Source organism: Carassius gibelio, chromosome A12 (assembly GCF_023724105.1).
Source record: "Carassius gibelio isolate Cgi1373 ecotype wild population from Czech Republic chromosome A12, carGib1.2-hapl.c, whole genome shotgun sequence".
NCBI classification, from domain to species: Eukaryota; Metazoa; Chordata; class Actinopteri; order Cypriniformes; family Cyprinidae; genus Carassius; species Carassius gibelio.
The window spans coordinates 23,734,472-23,754,193 of NC_068382.1; the positions used below are offsets into that span (position 1 = coordinate 23,734,472).

Here is a 19,722-nt window from a genome sequence, read left to right on the forward strand (position 1 = left end):
GTGCTGAACTCCTGTCATGCAACTCCCATCATGCAGTGCAAAAACAAAACAAAACATTACGAATTAAAAGCTTCTGAAGCTTTTCATCTTGATCAGCAAGTCTTTGGAAATACCATCAAATAACACCAAAGACTGTCTTTTTCTTCTTTACATAAGATTTTCTTAAGAAAATATTTTGAGAACTTAAGAACTTTTTAAAAACTGCACTTAGGAACTTTCTTACCTTCTCAATGTTCACATATTTTCTCAATATGTACCTTTCTCTTTAGAAGAATTTACTGAATGTGTTTGCTTGTATTTAAACGAATTCTTCACTGAATCTTAAATTCAGCTATATAATACATACAATATAATAAAAACAAACATCTTATAGAATTCAACTTAGAACAAAAAATACAAGAATTTGCACAAACAATTCTATAAAAGATTCTTTAGATGAACTTTTTTAAATCAGAAATACCAAGACCATATGTTTTATGGACAAGCTGGTGCTACAATACTGACACTTTGGATCTTCTCCACACTTTAATAAATGCCCATGCTTCATTAGAATATTGTGAGAGTGAAACAGGTCAGTTCTACTTCAGACTGAAGAAGAGGTTGAGTTCATTCAAGATGAAGTGAGAGAGGTAAAGGCTGCTCATTTTCCTTCAAACCATCAAAAATGGCTGATATAATGAACCACTGCAGATGCTAAAGCTGTTGAACTCACCGTTGAGACGGACAGCACTTCAAACCAGCGCAGGATGCCAGGAAGCTTATAGGCTGTTACGAAAGTCGTCCTTTCAATCCACATGTTCTTTTGGAAAAATGAGAAAGAGAGAACAGTTAGCAGAATGAAAGCTTTTAGCAAAGGGACACATTTTAGGTAAAGAGTGGCCACAATTTATTCCTGGGTGGTGCTTTTTTTCTTCTTCTTCAATTTAAGCCTCCATTTACTGAATTTTAATGGATGTTTACCAATAGCAGATGTAAGAGGAAGCCACGGAGGTGGGACAGACTTTGTATTTTAGTATAAAGGTCCCGTGTTCTCAGGTTTGATGTATGCTATAATAACTCCACGTGAAGCCATCTTAAAAGGTTTTTAGACATTCGGTCATTTGAAAAGTTCTTCTAAATGAGGAAGTGCAGAGCACAAGCAGCGAGTGAAATAACAAAAGGAGAAATGCTGTAGTCACAGAGAAGCAAAAGAAAACTCACTGCAAACTCATTGTCCGGATCTTTCTCTCCCTTTCGGACCGGCCGTGAATACTGGAATTTCTGGACTTCATTCACGGTGTAAAAGCTGAAAAAAATAAAATGTGAATGATTCATTCCCAGAACGTTTGATGGTTTTGAGAGGGTTGCATTGGGTCAAGAGGCTGGAGATATATGAGCATGCTTCTAAAAGTGGTCTTGATGATGAACAACTATCATGCACCATTCAAGGACGTGCTTGAAAAGAGGAAACTGAAACACTGGACAACACTGAATCTTTGAATGCTGATCATTCTTTGATATTTTGGGCTAATTTGGTCACAAAAAGTACAAAGTGCATATTACCCACAAAAAACTTTTTTTAACAGCTTTGCAGATTTTGTGCATTTCAAGACTGACTATAACACGACTACACAACTTTATATCATTGACTGGACACATTTACTGAACAAATACGCCCGTCACTGAATGTAATGCTGTTTTTATTCTGAACAAGATGCTGAGTGAGAGTGTAAATGACTGATGACTAGCAGTGGAAGTGAAACTCATAATTCATTTATTTTTGCCAATCTGACAAAACGAAGGACAGGAAAATGTAAACATTTGACAAAATTAAGGAAAATAGATCTAGAGCAGAAAACCCTTAAAATGAGTCTCTTTTGAGTCTCTCAATAGACCAGTATACACTTGAAATATAATAAAAGTTAATAAGGCCAAATTCGGTGGTGCTTCTGTTGAGAAAAATGATTCAGTGAAGCAGCTCACAAACTATAGTAACAACTGCAAAACAACAATACATGAAGTCATGTACTTTTCAACTGCTACACAAAGTCATTGAACCAAGAACGAAAATTTACTCTTCTCATGTCATGTCTTTCTACTGTGGATCATAAAAGATGTTTTCAGTGTTTTAACCATACAACTGGAGCCAAAACTGGTTGGTTAAAAAACAACAACAAAAACGTGTCATGCATTTTAAATAAACCCATTCTTAAGTGGAACATAAACTACTCGGTTGCTTTACATATCAGTCATTTAGTCTCTTTCTGTTGGTTCTTGGTCAGAACAAGCTGCAATGGATCTGACGTACTGCTTTTTAGTCAAAGATCTGGTTACGCAAGTTAGATTTCCTAACTACTACTACCATCTTCATCAAAGAAACCACAAACTCGTCTACAGAGCAGCCAAACCATGGTGTCCTCTTTCGCTGTTCCGTTATGCCTGAATGCTAAAATATCTGCTTTGCTATTAAAAGCAAAAGATAGAGAGGGAATAAGGTCAGAATTTAGACCATTTGACCTTCCCAGTTCACCAATCCACATATATTCCAGCTTCGGTCAGACTTGTGCAACGCAGCTTATATGAGCATGACGGCGCCAACATGCTTCGAGTCATGCCTCTGGACTGGGTTATCAACAGATTTAAATCGGATTTAAAAAGACACAGATAACCAATTACAATATTTACAAATGTATCAGCTGCAGGGGAGAGAGATCCAGCCCGGGGCACGAGAGGAGAAACACAAAAATTAACCTCAACTGTGACATGAGGGATCAGGCCGATGTTCAATCACTGAAGTTATCCACCCCTTAAGCTCCTCTACACATGCACGCTCCTGTAAGCTCATAGAAATGTGACCTTTGGCTCCGATGCTTATTTACTCAGAATTGTGGGTAAATAGTGAGTTTTAATTGCTTTTCATGCTCACTGGCGGCTCTGATTGGCTGTGCTAAGCAGCTTCTGACGCTTTATCAAGATCGGTGATAACGCTGTTTACCCCATGGCACAGAATTTAGCCTGAAACAGAATTATGCTTCCGCTGCAGGTGTGTGTGTGTGTGTGTGATTTATTAAAGCACAGAGGAGTGTAGTAAGGTCAAACATGGTTTGCTCACTGCACTTTTCCATTTGAATCAGTCGCTCTGAAACACACAAACCCCAGAGATCTGCCTGCTACTGTTTACTGACCCGTCACACACACACACACACACACACACACACACACACACACACACACACACACACACACACACACACACACACACACACACACACACACACACACACACACACACACACACACACACACACAGGTCAACAGACAGACAGATGGAAAATAATGTGAGATACAACTAAACAAATGATCTTACAATAAAACTAAAGCTAGAACAGAATGATCTAGACAGATAGAACGAAAGATTCAGAAAAACAGAAGAGATAGAACATCTTTAGAACAGCAGAAAGATTGATAGTCGTAATTAGAACAGAAGATAAACCGACAGACAAGTAACTAACAGACAGCCAGAACAAAAACAGACATAGAGAGTGAGAGACAGACAGATGCTCTCTCACCTGACGATCTGCTCTGACACCGGTTTGTTCTGGAACTTTGGGGGCAGCTCTAGGATGGGCTTCACTGTGAAACACTGAATGTCTGGTGGAACCAAACTAAGAAACAATAACAGGAACAATCTGGAGATCTGAAGTCAAACTAAACACAGTTTTACACGTCTGGAGGATACACTGTCCAGAGGAGCTCCTGATGTCCTCGCTGGGAGGCGTCGTGGTCTTCATCTTCTCAGCGTTGGGGAACTGAGTGAGCAGTCTGGCCTCAAAGTCCTCCCGCCGCTCATACTCCTTCCCTCGATAGATGAACATCTTATTCTGAAAAACACCCGCAGCAGACATTCACATCTGGAGAGCAAACAGTCTTCTCCTGATTTATTTGATGACTTCTCTGCGCTCACCGTCCTAATCAATATTATTAGCATGTTATGAATTACAAAGCATCACGTTTTCTGAAAACAGTACTATTAAATTAACACATCAGATTTAATGAATGCACAGAAATATAACAAAAATCAATAAAAATCAAATACACAGATACTATAGGTACCAACATACCCAGATGTGATTCACAGCAGCAGTTTACATGGAAAAACAATGAATAAATAAATAAAGGTTTTCTGGAGCATCTATCAGTGAAGCATGTCTACAAGAACTTAACATTAAACAATAATGAAAAAATATAATGTTATAATGCATTAAACAGCCAATAGAAATATGATTATGGTTCTCGGGGTCATTTTAGTTTTAGCATTGCCAAATAATAAATTGCAACTAACTACGTAATCATGCAGTTCAGATAGTAAAATAACTAGACTTATGAAATATTTAAACAAAATGCTTTGCTGTCAATGTCAAAGGCTGTGTGTCCACACAAACTCCACAGTTTTTTGAAATGGCAGCATTGTGAGATATAAACTTTATAAGCATTGTGAGATATAAACTCAGAGTTACAAACTTGCAATTCTGGCTTTTTTCTTAGAATTGGGAGTTTATAAAGTTATTAATACAGTAATAAAGCCTTGGTAGCATGTTGGGATTCCTTAAGGAAAACCAGTTGAGAAACACAAATCTAGATTGTTCGGTAATCATCATCTATGAATCCAGGGATTTTATGATATATAACAGTAAAATGCCACAGAAAAACGCATCTCATCATCAGAGAAGCTCATTCTGGAAACGCTCGATTATTGCACTTTCCCATAAAGACACTGTCAATCATCTGCGCCCACCTACAACTCCGTCAATATGTTTCCACTGGCAGCGTCTGTGTGAACAACTACACCCAGACCACGGTGTGTGCATAAACACACACACACACACACACACACACACACACACACAGAGAAATATCACAGGGAGAGAGAGAGAGAGTGATGGAACGGGATACTAAATTGTCAATATGTGTGTGAGTTTTTATTGCTGAACAATGCATGCTCACATTTAATATTTCACAAGAGTAGAAAGCAGCATGCTTGTATTCGATCTGAAAACAGGCTGAGAGATGCACTGGTGCACACACACACACACACACACACATATTTCAGCTGCTCAATTAGTGAAATGTGAACCGGAGGTGAAATATGCCCAGGGCTGTTTTCAAATCTGCTTTGAGCGATAAGGTGACAAATTGGACTGAGCTCTCGACGGGTGTTTTCACATCGCTGGTGATTCCAAGCACGGTGGAATAAACCGGCTGTGTTCGCACGACTCTGCACGCATACAGAAGTGACACTTTAAGGAGAAAGAGGAGATTGCAAGACGTTTTGTGTTTTAAAAGGCAAAGCTTCTCTCCACGGAGCAACATGTCAACACTAGCAGGAGGCAACTGGCCGTTAGATGCACATTCATTTTTTGTTTCCCAGGAAGGCTGATGGGAGACGTGTGACTGCAGGCAGCTGGAAGGGTATTAAGAGAATTACAAATATATATCTGAGGCGATTCAGTGCCACAAACACAGGCTTAAACACACACATGATCTGTGGAAGGTGAATGATTCGGTTTCATTAAGAATGACAGAGATTTATATACATATATACATACATATATACATACATACATACATATACATATATATATATATAAAAGAATGCAAACACTTCCACAGTCACACAAAATCCACAGAACATTGATATGTTCCTGTTTTTTTATTCTGTCTGACCTTTGAACTTGATCAACTTTGCATTTCTACTGCATATAAGCATGATATATAGCTATATATATATAGCTATATATATATATATATATATATATATATATATATATATATATATATATATATATTAATTGGAATTAATTGAACAATATGACTGAATTGAACAACAAAAATCATGAATGTAATAAATATTTAGTAAATATTGAGGTTGTTTTTGGTTTTTATTTAAAAAAATAAAACAAATAGTAATCTTAAAAACATGGGCAAATAAAAAAAAAAAAATTGGTAAAAAAAGAATACAGACTGAAATAATAATAATACTTAATTTATAATATAAGTGAATTGAATTTAAATAACTACCTTTATTTAATAAATAATAACTGAATTAGATTTGGTAGTAAAATAATTTAAAAACAAATTATAATTTCATAATTTAACTGAAGAATAGAATTGAATCAAAAATATAAATAAATGAATTCAGCAAATAATATTTAATAAATAGTTGTTTTTTTTATCGTTTTTAAAGGCTTGAAACCATTGGTTTTGAGCGGGCAAAGTGGAACTGAAATAGATTTGGGAAGAAGCTAATAACACTAATACTAATAACAGAATTGAAATTTGAAATTGACAATTATATTTAGAGACTGAATGTCTATGCCTGGGACAAAAAGGTGAAAAGAATAAATTCACAAAAGGTGGAAAGTATAATGGTGAAGGCATGGTAGAAATTGACTTTCATATCTCAAAAGGAAAATAAATCTGTTAGTCTGAATAAAAATCAAGCCCTGGAACATGAAAATGTGTTTCAGTGCAGGTTTCTGAGAGGCCACTGACACAAAGACAACAGAAACTGATTTCCAGGCCTTTAGATACATATCAGACAAATTCACAATGCAATGCATTTACACAGAGAAGCAGACAAATATGCAATATGATAAGATTCACAATTATAAGATGAATTCTCACCCGCAGGAACGAGGGGAAGCCCAGCCCATAATAACCCACAGCGAAGTAGTCCGGCTTCGGCCTGATCACTTTCACGATGTTCTCATAAAACTGAGCCTGCTTCCTCTGAGAGACACAGAGACGATCAGATCATCAGTGCCCCGTTACAAAAACACAGTTCCTGTACAACAGCTGTTACGGATGGTTGCCAGGGCGTTGCTAGTATGGGTTGTTTATTATTAATAATTAAGCTAAATAATTGTACTTTTTCACAAATGCACTGATGATTAGCTCAACTAATTGCATGTATTACTATATATGTACATTTTAATTATATTACATAAATCAATCAGATACATTTATATGTACTGTATATACATACGTTTAAATAAAACACATTGACATTTTTTTGCAAACCATTTAAAAAAACAGGTTGAGATTAATATGTGAAGGGATCCAATAAAAGTTTGTCTCTGCAAAAGATGCTAACGGTTGATTTCAAATCAAATCAGACCACAAAATGTGTTGGCAATTAAACCAAACCGAACTAATGGACAAAATACAGAAAATCATTCAACTCTGACCATTTATATCAGGCTAGTTTATCTACTTTGGTGAACTTTACAAGTCTGGACGACTGACTCATCGGTTGTGTGTTTCACTGTAAAAGCTTGAGAGAGAAAGTTTGTACGTACCAGTAAAGCGCTCAGCTGCTCAAAGTCAAACATCTCGTTCTCGTACTGTTCGGCTAACTCCTTCCCCAGGATAATGGCCTCTTCCCACATCTGTACACAGAGCACCGACACACACATCATATCAGACGTCATCCTTGGAGCTCATTATGTCAAAACACAGTGCTGTGATATCCTTCTAACCATCGGTGAACAATGCGCTGGGAGCTGACTCAAACAAAAAAAAAGGTGCTTTCTGAGATTTATGTTGAAACGAATGCTTGCATTTTTAATGCATTGTTTTGAACAAAAAAGTGAAATATTAAATCAGGCTTCATGCAATTTTTATGAATGTAAATTTTAGACTTTTTAAGACTAAATAAAGACAATTTAAGATTAAATGAAAGGGAATGCAATATGTCAATGTATTGTGTTCTCCTAACGTAGAGGGTCTAATGAGAACACAGTGAGTCACAACTTCCAGGCGATCTTAATTACTTTGAATTTTATATTTCAATAAATAACTTAACTAGAACATGGAAATAAATTGTACAGTGTCCTACACTTTTGTTCTAGGTGTTAAGCATAAACACATTCTCAAAGAAACAAGATTTGATATCTTCATTTTGCATCTCAAGTGAATGTATCTTGAGATAAGAATGTTTTCATATTTGCACTGGAAAACAAGTCAAAATGTATTTTTATTGCATTTGAATTGCATTTAATGCCATCACCTTTTAAGGCCTTAAATTGTCAACACACACACACACACACACTTTCCATGACCTCATCTAAACTCTAAACAGTAATACGGATATTCCACGACTCTGACATTCTCTCATATCAAACTTATAACTTCAAATGCCAAGTGTAAATAAAAACCCAAGCTAGCATCACACTCTTGCTGCACAGGATTTGATATATAACTAATTCTTCTTCAAATGAAACTCTGAGTGCATCCTGGCGGCACTGAGAGAGAGAGAGACTGTGATTATATATCAATATCTGCAGTGCATTCTTATTGAGAAAGCTGCCAGTAATAGTATCTGCAGTCTGTAGGAGACGACATGGATTAGTTATTCAGACCGGAGGAAGAATAAAGCAAGTACGGTGCATAAAGTGAAACTTGCACTGTAAGATTGGACCACATGTTCAGCATGAAAATTACTTTCCTCAATTTTCCTGTCAAGACTGCAGAGCACTAAAAAAAAGAGTTCACCTCAGAATGAGAATTATTTACACAGCCTCACGACGTCTCAAACCGTACGCGGTTGTGGAAAAACAAAAGAGAACATTTTGAAGCATCCCTTTCCATACAAAGGGCTTTTAAAACACCAGATAAGACTACAAAACTACATTACAAGCCTAGTCCACATGACGTTATGTGCTTGAATTCCCAGTCATCTGAAGCCTGTGATAAACTGACTCAAATTTACATTCAGTTATGCACTGATAATTCTCCATTTTTGAATCTAGATTTCAAATTTGGTTACTCCAAACATAAGAACCATTGTCTTTTTTGCATCAATTGCAATCACTGACTGTATTTACAAGCACAAAAGAGTCTGATATTAACCAAATTGTGGTCATGCTATATTATAGTTACCACAGTGCAAATAATCTTGTTTTCCCTTTGAATTAAGTCCAGAGAGAGCAGGCAGGGAAAAACAGGAGCAGTTTATGAGTCTCAGCTCTCAGGAGACGTTCAGTCGTGACATGTGGGTATGTCCCAGCAGTCTGAGCCAGTTCAAAATACACTCTCTGAAAAGCTGGAATAATTTCCCATAAAATGTGTAGAACGGAAGAACTACGGCCCAGAGCTGCTCCTCAGCTCGCTTTCTAGGACTGACAGCCTCCTGCCTGCCGCTCTCCTCCAAACACACACACACACATACATACACACACACTTTCCGGTTCGATCCTCTTGTGTTCTCTCTCTATTTGACACACTGGGTCAAGATTTGGAGCTGCTGAGCCCAGTAATGGGGTCCAGTCCAGGGCAGCAGATTCGCTAAGAGTCCCCCACTGAGAGACCTCAAGGCTGGGAACAGATCTTGGCATGGCCCCTTACAACCCTCAAATCCCCTCGGCTCCTCTGTCCAGCCCGTCAGACTAATAGAGATGTAGCAGCCAATAATCTTCCTCTCTGCGGGTCACCTGTCCGTTACACAGACAGCTGCAGATTCTCTCAGTACTGCAGATGCAGGATGCATCTAAAGAGGTTCATGCAGGCCATTTGTGACATCTGAATAATTGTTGTTTGTTTAGTAATCAATTCATCGAAGAGTTGCATCTCATCAGCTCATTATTAGTTCAAACACAATACAGCTAAAACTCCACTATTCTAAAAACACTCACATTTCCTGAAGTTCATAACTGGTCATCATGTCTACATCAGGTGTTGTGAAGGTAAATATCGTTAGAAGTCGTTACCTTGCCCTTGTCGAAGTAATTGATGATCTCCTGGTACAGCTGGTCTTTGAGTTGACACTGAGTGCTCGCCTGGTAACCCTCTCTCTGCGTCAGGTGGGCGGCACAGGCCTCTTCAGACCACTGACAAAACAACAGCACAATTACACTCTTCAAACACACCGCATTAACCCGCCACTGACCTGCTGAGAGTCTCTATACATTAATACAACCACGACTCAACGTGAAACTTTAAAGGAGTCGTGTATAATTATATTTTCCATCATCTTTTGAAATAAGAAAGTTATTATATGACGAAAACCTAATGAAACTCAAACCTTCCCACGCAAGTGAGACGCAAAGCTGCAACACATCCATCAAAGTGACAATATGTGAATTCATTAACACAGCCGCCCACATATATACATTAAAGGCACCTGTTTGTCCAGTCAAGGTGAGGTAATAAAGATAACACTACTTCAGAACAATATCCCTGATGATTTCAGTCTCATCTGAACAGTTTGAATGACACGTTCAAGCAATGTGATATAAAAAGACCACGTTCAAAGCTCCAGAGAGAGTGGTTATGAAAAACCGACTGTTTTTAGTGCAAAAAAAAACTTTATTATAAGCATTATAAGTGGACCACAGGGAAAAAAACAAATGAAAGAAACAAAAAATTATGTGACCCCACTGAACAATAAATGAAAATCTGCAATATGCAGGTGCACAAACACACACACACACACTTATTGAGCAGTGTGGCCCGCTTTCAGATCGCAGCTGCTGGCGATATTAATTTTGTTGTGCTGAGAATCTGAAAGGTTTTGGCTGTATTCCTGTGCCGGCGTGGAGAGCCCATCTGATAACGCTGATTTATGTGGCCACACTGTAATATTCATTACAGATGCTGCCTGATCCTGTAAACAAGTGATTATAGGGAGAAACTGTGCAGATTAAGAACTCTTGGGTTGTTTTGTGGACTACTCCGTTCAAAGCCACTGTGGAATAAAAACACACACACAGGAAAATGAGCGATCTGATTGGCTTGAGCGTGTCAGCTGACTGTCCTGCTCTGCGATTGGCTGTCACACTGAGCTACTGTATTGTGCTAAAGGCTCGGTCAGGACTGATTCACTGTAGTGTGAACGTAATTGACCTTTCATGGAGCTATGCTAACAGCGGAGGTCGAGCACCGCAGGAAGTGCATCATCGGTGTGAGGATGAACAGAATCCGAGCCACGTGTTTGTTATTCAGCATGAGCGCTTCTGGGGCATTTAACCAGAAGGTTGTTGGAGAAGTTGTTCAGCACTCTGTCATCATCATCATCATCATCATCATCAATAGAGTGGGGGAACTATGACATCAGAATCCTGAAGTCTAATTCACCACGCGTTCCTTCCAGATTTCCCTATGGGGTTTTTCAATTAATGAGTAAAGCAAAGCCTGTGGTAAACAACTTGAGGATACTTTTACGTTTTGTTCTACAATGTCCACACACAAAACACAATTTTCGAAGCAGGTATATTCATTTTTGAAAACACATGTTTTTAATAAGTAACAGAGTGGTCTACATAGTAGAACAAAATGTAAAAGTATTGTCACATTAATAGCCTGAAGGCATGTTTAAAGACTTACTAAATATATTCTGAATCACTGTAGGCAGACATAAAACAGGACTGATCAGCTGCAAAGCTTCAGGATTTGGTGCGGTCTCTGAACAGGACTGAGAGGTGTGTTTGTGTTTGTGAATACAGGAATAGCGTGTGAAACACAAGGTGTGTGTAAGTATGTGCACGTAGCAGCAAACAGAACGACGCAGCTATTTATGAAAACAAGCTGCGTGGGTTCGAGAGAACGTGGTGTTCCCTCGCTCACAATGACAGCCGATTCCCTCGTCGAATTACTTCTGTAAAGCCCAGATTCACTACAGGACACACGCTGAGCCCGAACGCAGATGTGATTAAACAGCAAGCCTATATACATATTAATCCATTTGCTCAACTAACAGTTAATGCCAATTATCAAGACTAACTGCCAAGATTGACTAGAATAAATTAGCATTTCCTAAAGGACACAGCAGTGCTTGCAAAGAGCTTTGCATTGGTCATGAAACGCATCTAATGTGCGTAGAAATGCAGACTGGCTATATGACTATATGCTTTGTGCTTGTTTGGACTCTCATTCTGACGGCACCCATTGACGGCAAGTGAAGGAATTCTACATTTCTCCAAATCTGATGAAGAAACAAGCTCATCTACATCTTGGATGGCCTAAGGGTGAGAACATTTTAAGCAAATTTTGGGTGAACTATATTTTAAACAGATATAAAAAAAGTAACATTTCTATGCAAACAAATGACTCACTCGCAATTTATTATGCAAATATCACTGTCAGTTAAGTATACAAAAACCAAAAAGGGCACCTTTATGTTAAGTGATTCTGGATGAATTAATTACAGAAGTTTTAATACTTGGGTATTTAATGTAATACCTTAAGTTTCATACGTTTTATGCTAAATACTGATGAATTTTAATACTTCAAGCCTTGCGAGCTCCGCAATCATGTCTTTGCCAAAGTTTAAGTGTCTTTCTACCAGAGATTTGTTCTCAAACCTGCACTTGAGGTGACTTTCTAAATGTCAGGTGAGAGCGGCACACACTTGTTCACCTTAACAGAGAAAAAAAACATCCTTCTGTAGAACATCAGCACTCAGAAATGTAAATGCGCATGAATTATTCCCGTCTGAGCCTTCAACAGTGAGATTTCCAATTAAATCATACCAGATACTGTAGATCCTGCCACTGAACGAGTGTATGATCATCATTATAACATGTACTCTAAACCTTCCTATATTTGACATGAGTAAGAATCAATGTAGTGTTTACTGGAGACATCCAGAGACGTCTTCCAAGATAAAAGTCCTATCTAGTGAGATAAACGTGTGTGGAGTTACCTTGAGGAGTTTAGCGTGCAGCAGTAGTGTGTATCCGGCCTCGGTGTAGTTATCACACTCCTTATGCAGGTCACACAGCTTATACAGGTACCTACACACACACACACACACACACACACACACAGAGAGACATTAACAATCTGAACACAAACTCTATTACAAAAAACAAATAAAAAGCTTTAACAACAAACTCACAAAGGCCACCAGCTCAGAGCAGCTACAGAGCTTCACATAACGCACGACTCCGAACACAGGGAATCGCAGACACACTTTTCTTCTGTTTTTATATTCTTCATCAATGCATAGGTGGTTTTCCAAATAATGCAGAATGCATTTATTCTGTGCACTGTACTTGAGTGTCATGTGTTTATTATTTTGTCATCCAACGAGGATGTCTGATAGCCCCTCGCCCAATTACATAATTGAAGTTATGACAACTGAGTGCATGAAGCATCCAACATTACACATTTCATTATACTTTTGAATATTTTTTTTAACTGTTTATTTTAATTTTAGCTATGTAGCTAGTAATTTTCTTTGTGTTTTTTTTGTTTTTTGTTTACCGTATTTTCCGGACTATAAGTCACACTTTTTTTCATAGTTTGCCTGGTCCTACGACTTATAGTCAGGTGCGACTTATTTATCAAAATTAATTTGACATGAACCGAGAGAAATGAACCAAGAGAAAACATTACCGTCTACAGCCACGAGAGGGCGCTCACTGAAGACATAGAGCGCCCTCTCGTGGCTGTAGATGGTAATGTTTTCTCTTGGTTCTAAATAAATGTGATTTATAGTCCGGTGCAACTTATGTATGTTTTTTTTTTCTCATCATGACGTATTTTTGGACTGATGCGACTTATACTCAGGTGCGACTTTTAGTCCGAAAAATACGGTAAGTTGTTTTGGTAAGAAAAATGCTAAAAAGCAGTATTTACTGTATCTGAAATACAATTCTAAATATCTTTACTGTCACTTTGGCTTTATTTAGTGTGTCTTAGCTAAACAAAAGCATAACTTTCTTTGAAAAAACATTTGAAAAGATGGTAGGCTTTATCTTTCCTTCTTCCAAAAGTACGACTTGACGTGCATCTGGAATTCTCACACTCTCTCTCTCACACACACACAAACACACACACACACATATATATACAAAGGCACTCACCTGATGTACATCTCTTCTCTCTCGATCTCCTTGTAGAAATTCTGCAAGAGAAACAGGCACATACAAGATCACTTATTCATGCTAAACACTTCCTGACCTCAGTTCACAAAGACCTACAAATCTGTGTTTCAGAGATAATGGGCTCTAGAAGAATCCATCACCACCCCTGTGATGTCTTCTGTCCCTGTGCACTTGTGTCTACCAAAAAACATGTTCAGTGTGTTTGTAAAACTAGTGATTATGTTTGTGAAAGTACAGCCAATCACACAAACCAATCTTTCAGACGTGGAGTTAATAGCATTGTTTCAGTGAGAGATCATTTTTGATACGCAGTACTGTCCGATTCACGTTCTTCATTGATGCTACCTTTGAACAAAGCTGTAACTTTAATGCTTGTGGGCATCTATAAAGAGTTTGAGCCAATTATAAAGTTACAAAGGAGCTGATGCAATTACTCCACGCCATCAGGACGCCTACACACTCCGCCTAGAGCGTGCTCCGTCAGGAAATACTGGATGCATTTATGTAAGTGAAGATGCACCGTAGAAACTCAAGGGTTTGCTGCATTAATGCTCCATCGAGAAATGAAATGTTCTCCTCACCAGCACGTTAACTGTGCAGCTCATGCGGTTCTCCTTGTTCTCGTCATGCATTATGGTCCTGTAGTCCAGAAGTCTCTCCAACAGACGGACCACCAGAGTTACGAAGGTTTCGCCTGACTTAGCCAGATACTTGTGCTTCCTGCAGTGCTCCAACAGACTATCACAGACATATATACAGTACATTAATAGTGAAAGTCACACTGCTGTTTGAGAGACATTTAACTTAAATGTCCCTAAACTCCTTACGAAAGTCAATATAAATGACCATAATAAAATTTCAAAGCAAAATTAACTTTTTAATGTAAAGACTTAACTAGTTAGGCATTATGTAACTGGTTAATGATTTGCGCATTTGCCAAAGATTACATTGAAAGGAAGAAAAAAATATTTGAGAATCAGAGTAAGTTCCATTAAAATATGTCCAGTAAAAATAAACATTTCATACAAAATGCACTGAAAAATGTAAATAAGAAGCTCAATAAGACTAGAAACAATTATATGCAAAAAATAATAATAATAATAATTTTAAACATTTTATATTCATATTTAATATTAAATACTGGTGTCATGATTTTTGTTAGTATTTAGATTTTATTTTTAGACTTTTTTTTCACTTGAATTTTACAGTTGTGTGTTTTAGTCATTTTTATAAGTGTTTTTTATATGTCCCTTTAGTTTTTATTAATTTGTATTTATTTGTTTTAGCTTATTTAGTTTTAGTTATTTTAGCACTCAATTATAAATGTAGCCTTGGCTATTAGCTTATATATATATATATATATATATATATATATATATATATATATATATATATATATAGTATTTTAGTTTAGTTAAAGCCTATTTTGTTTTGTTAATGGTAATAACACAAATATTAAATATGGACAGTTATACACACATATTCTAATACAAATAAGGTTGAGTTTTGATTTTTGTTTTGTTTGTTGTCACAATTATCTTCTCCTCTATTCATGTAGCATCATGTATTAATTATATTAACATGCGTGTGTGTGTGTGTAATTTGCGCTCACATCTTCTGGAAGAGGATTTTGTATTGTTCATCTCCTCGTCCGCCTTCCACCTCATGATCCAGCTTGGTGATGATCTCGTTCTCAAACTGCAATTACACACAGCGGCCATAAATAACGAGTGTGGCTAATTTTTCTTTTCATTAGCGTCATTTCTTCCATCCCTCCTCTCTCTCCTCCTCCTGGGTTTTCTCGCTCTCTTGTGCTGGTGTCAAGAGAGTAATCAGCCGTTATCAGTCACACCGACTGTGAGCTCAACTTTATCTGCTCATTACCATCACTGCGCTTCACTGGAGACACACACACACACTCAACTCTGCATAGCTATCTTTGGGAGGACATTCATTGACACGGTGCAATCTCTAGCTCCTTACCCTAAACCTACCCATCAGGAATAAAGCCCCCGATATACTTCAAATGAAATCGAACAACGAACTCATATGACGTCATTTTGAACAAAATCAGGCCGAAATGAAGTTCATTTAGATTTTTTTTCCACTGCACTGACTGGAGTGTTTGTGAAGCTAGATCAGATGCAAGATTCGAACTAGCAAATCCTACAAACTACAGGATGTTAAAAATAATGCAAATGAACTTTAAAAATGTGTACCCATGCCTGCTTTTTTGGACTAATATTTCCACAATGCACTGCATTTGCGATGGTCCATCAGAGAAAAATAAGAACATAAAGCAGCGGTTTTTAAACATCATGAACGGCTGTGTTTGATTGTGCACGTGTGTATTTGTACACATGCTCTGGAAAGAGCTCTGCAACGGTCTGTTCATTCAATAATTACTTTAAAAAGCAATGAAGTAATGTTTAATTACTGAGAAACACCTGAAGACCATGCTCAGTTAAATATATTAGCATTTTTATATTTAAACATGATTTTAATATTTAAAAAGCACAAGTGGTAATAAAGAGTCATGATTTTTTTTTCGTATTTAAAAGCTTTTAGTATTTACTACTGAAATGTTGGTCTCCTGACATTACTACTTTAAATCACCATTATATATATATATATATACACACACACACACACACACACACACACACACACACACACACACACATATATATATATATATATATATACACATTATATATATATATATATATATATATATATATATATATATATATATATATATATACACACACATACACACACTTTCTTTAATCAAAACAGTAATATCAAAATAGTAATTGTAATAATCAAAGTAAATATATTTATAATGTTACAAAATATTTTTCAAATGTAAATTTTTTTCATTAAAAAAAAAAAAGTATCACCATTTCCACATAAAACAAAACAAATAAATAACAAAATTAAGAAGCACAACTGTGCTCAACATTATTAATAAAAACAAAACTGTTGTTGTTGTTGTTTTTTAGCAGCAAATCAGAATATTAGAATGATTTCTGAAGGATCATGTGACACTGAAGACTGGAGGAATGATGCTGAAAATAAACATCTTTGATCACAGGAATAAATTACATTATAAAACACTTTTAAATAGATTGAAATTGATCTTTTGTGTGCACAAGAGAAATAAACATTAAAAAATAATAATAATCTAACTGACCCCAAACTTTTGAATGACAGCATACGTTCCCATGAACTGTACTATTAGTATGCAAATTAGGATGCAATGATGACAGAAATCACACAGCTAGTGATGTCTGTGAGAACTGACCGTCTGGAAGCAGCGTCTGAAGTGAAACTCGCACTGCATCATGTCAAAGAAGATGGGAATGGTGGCTTTACGCAGCTCGATCTCAGGAACCAGCGTCATCTCCAGAATCGGACCCACCATCTCCGGGATGAACTTGATTTTGTGTGGACCTGCAGGATGTTGAGAAGACAATGCTCAAGTTAGCATGCCTGAATTCTTCAGTTTGTTTAAGATCTTTTCTGTGTGTTTTGTGAAGTACAAATAAGATTTGTTTGTGATATTTTTGCCGGCAGCTGCAACAGCACAGGGAATATCAACTCTCAGCTACTTCCTTGCACTGCCTGTTTGTGTCTAACAACAACTTTTATGTATTTTTGTGAGCTGTGTAAAACTTCTATTTCAGAGGCACGATTTCTACAGCTCTCCAAAGACAGACTTTCATCTGAGCTCCGCTAATCTTCAGAGTTTCGCGCAATCACAGCGCTGAAAGCAGCCAAACATCTCTGAATCTCTGGTGTGTGTGACTAAACCCGCTATCAAACGCTGCCAGCTAATCAACATCCAACGGCGGCTGAGAACCTCGTCTAGCGTGAGGTGGCAAAAACTCCTTCAGAGAGGAACGTGGGAGCTGAAAATACTTTCACAGCGGTTCCTCCTCAACTGTCCTGCCACTAATTAGCACCTTCACTTTCAGAGCATTTCCATTTGCACGACTCGAAATAACCGCAAGGTGTCTCGGTTGGAAAATAACCCGCCTGAATCAGTGCTAAAGCTGTAAGCAATACAAATGGGCCACACATAAGCCTTACAAAAAGAAGGCTTTTTTTGTTTGTTTCAGGACACACAAGGGTTGCATAAAAACTACATATTTTATGTGTTTTGATTTTATTTATTTATTTATTTTTATATAAATTACTGCTTTCATTCAGCAAGGATGCATTCAGTTGATCAAAAGTGACAGTAAAGACAATATTGCAGAAGATTTCTATTTCAAATGAATTATGTTCTTATAATTATCTATCAAAAAATCCTGAATTAAACTATCACTGTTTTTAACATCGTTAATAATTATAATAATAATAATAATAATAATAATAAATAAGCAGTCAATCTGCATTTTATAATGATTTCTGAAGATCATGTGACACTGAAGACTGGCGTAATGATGCTGAAAATACAGCTGCACATCACAGAAATAAATTATAGTTTTAAATATATTCAAACAGAAAACACTTATTTTAAATAGTAATATTATTTCACATTTTTTTCAGTTTTTCTGTATTTTCGAACAAATAAATGCAGCCTTGGTGAGTAGAAGAGACTTTCCAAAAAATAAAAAAAATCTTAAAACTCAAAAGTTGGTACAATAGTTTAATAGGACAAAACGTTAATTTTGTATTTGTCATTGATTTGTAGTTTTCCCATTGAGTATCTATGCAAAACTGCAGAAAACTACATTCTACATTCTATATAAAATGATCAAAAAATAAGCAGATTTTGCTAAACCATAAAAGCATTTGAGAAAATTGTGCAATAATAAAACCTCACTGTGTTAAGAACTTACAGAAAGACATACCCTTGTGTACTTCACATCTATTTTTGTCTGATTTAATAATGATCGGCTCACCCAGGTTGTACCACATGTCTCGGATCTCGAAGCCAATCTGTCGCCTCATGTCTTGATATCTGTAAAACAGAAATAGGAAGATATTAGAAAAGACTTTAGAAAGATGACTTCATAAAGTCAGAGAGATATGAAAACACAAAATATCTGACAGAACATTTAAATGATTCCTGATACTGATAGTCTCAGCTTGCAAACTTTCATAATAGTGTTCAAACAGGACCGGATGGATGATCAGCGAATCAGAAAGAGGAGTAGAAGCTGTTCAGAATCAATGTCAAACGAGTTTAGGAAACTGACAGAGGATGAGAGTGCAGGCTCGTCCCGAATCGGTGCTCTCATTCAAAGAAAGTGTGAAGTAAGCAGCACGATGACGGATCCCTCCACAGGCCTGACGCACATTCATTAGCGCTGGCATTACACGCTGACATTTTGGGATGCCTGTGGCCCTCGGCTGAATTCTGAGCCACCATTGATTGAATTGTCAATATCCTCTCATTCAGTCACAATTTATGATGACAAGGACGAGGCTCGCTGGAGCCCAGTTACACTCAGTAAAGCCTCCACAACTCCTGTCTTCATTCCTTCAGTTTGACCCTCGTTACTGAGGTTTAATCAGTTTCATGCAAGCACATCATGTGACTTCACCTCGAGTCTGACCAGGACCTGATTTAAACAGGATTTAACCTGTTCGTCAGCACCCCCCATTATGGGACTCACAGCTGAAAATGCTCTACCAAATTAATAATTGTGACAGTTTCCTACTTCAGTGTGTTACAAACATTATTTTGGTGTCTTTGGAAAGAAGAACCTTTGGGCTTTACTTTTTATCAACCAGATTTGATAATGCTCAAAAATATTAAAAATTATAGACTCTGAAGTGCCTTGATTTTTTTTTTTTTTTTACCACACTTAAGTAATTTTTTATTTGATATGAAAATGACATG

The 19,722-nt window shown here is 37.0% G+C and overlaps 1 protein-coding gene across 3 annotated transcripts in view; it reads right to left on the bottom strand.

The window, feature by feature from the left end:
• LOC128025507 (dedicator of cytokinesis protein 1) overlaps positions 1 to 19,722 on the bottom strand; it is a 207,708-nt gene that overhangs the window by 20,518 nt on the left and 167,468 nt on the right. For all 3 annotated transcript variants that reach the window (XM_052611937.1, XM_052611936.1, XM_052611935.1), the window contains exons 32-44: positions 18,779 to 18,837; positions 17,173 to 17,321; positions 15,478 to 15,563; positions 14,447 to 14,603; positions 13,845 to 13,885; positions 12,680 to 12,770; positions 9,747 to 9,866; positions 7,338 to 7,427; positions 6,664 to 6,768; positions 3,719 to 3,860; positions 3,549 to 3,630; positions 1,201 to 1,285; positions 713 to 799 (exon numbers count right to left, since the gene is read on the bottom strand). In XM_052611937.1, the coding sequence (XP_052467897.1) occupies positions 713 to 799; positions 1,201 to 1,285; positions 3,549 to 3,630; positions 3,719 to 3,860; positions 6,664 to 6,768; positions 7,338 to 7,427; positions 9,747 to 9,866; positions 12,680 to 12,770; positions 13,845 to 13,885; positions 14,447 to 14,603; positions 15,478 to 15,563; positions 17,173 to 17,321; positions 18,779 to 18,837 (1,294 nt within the window). The remainder of the gene's footprint in view (positions 1 to 712; positions 800 to 1,200; positions 1,286 to 3,548; positions 3,631 to 3,718; positions 3,861 to 6,663; positions 6,769 to 7,337; positions 7,428 to 9,746; positions 9,867 to 12,679; positions 12,771 to 13,844; positions 13,886 to 14,446; positions 14,604 to 15,477; positions 15,564 to 17,172; positions 17,322 to 18,778; positions 18,838 to 19,722) is intronic.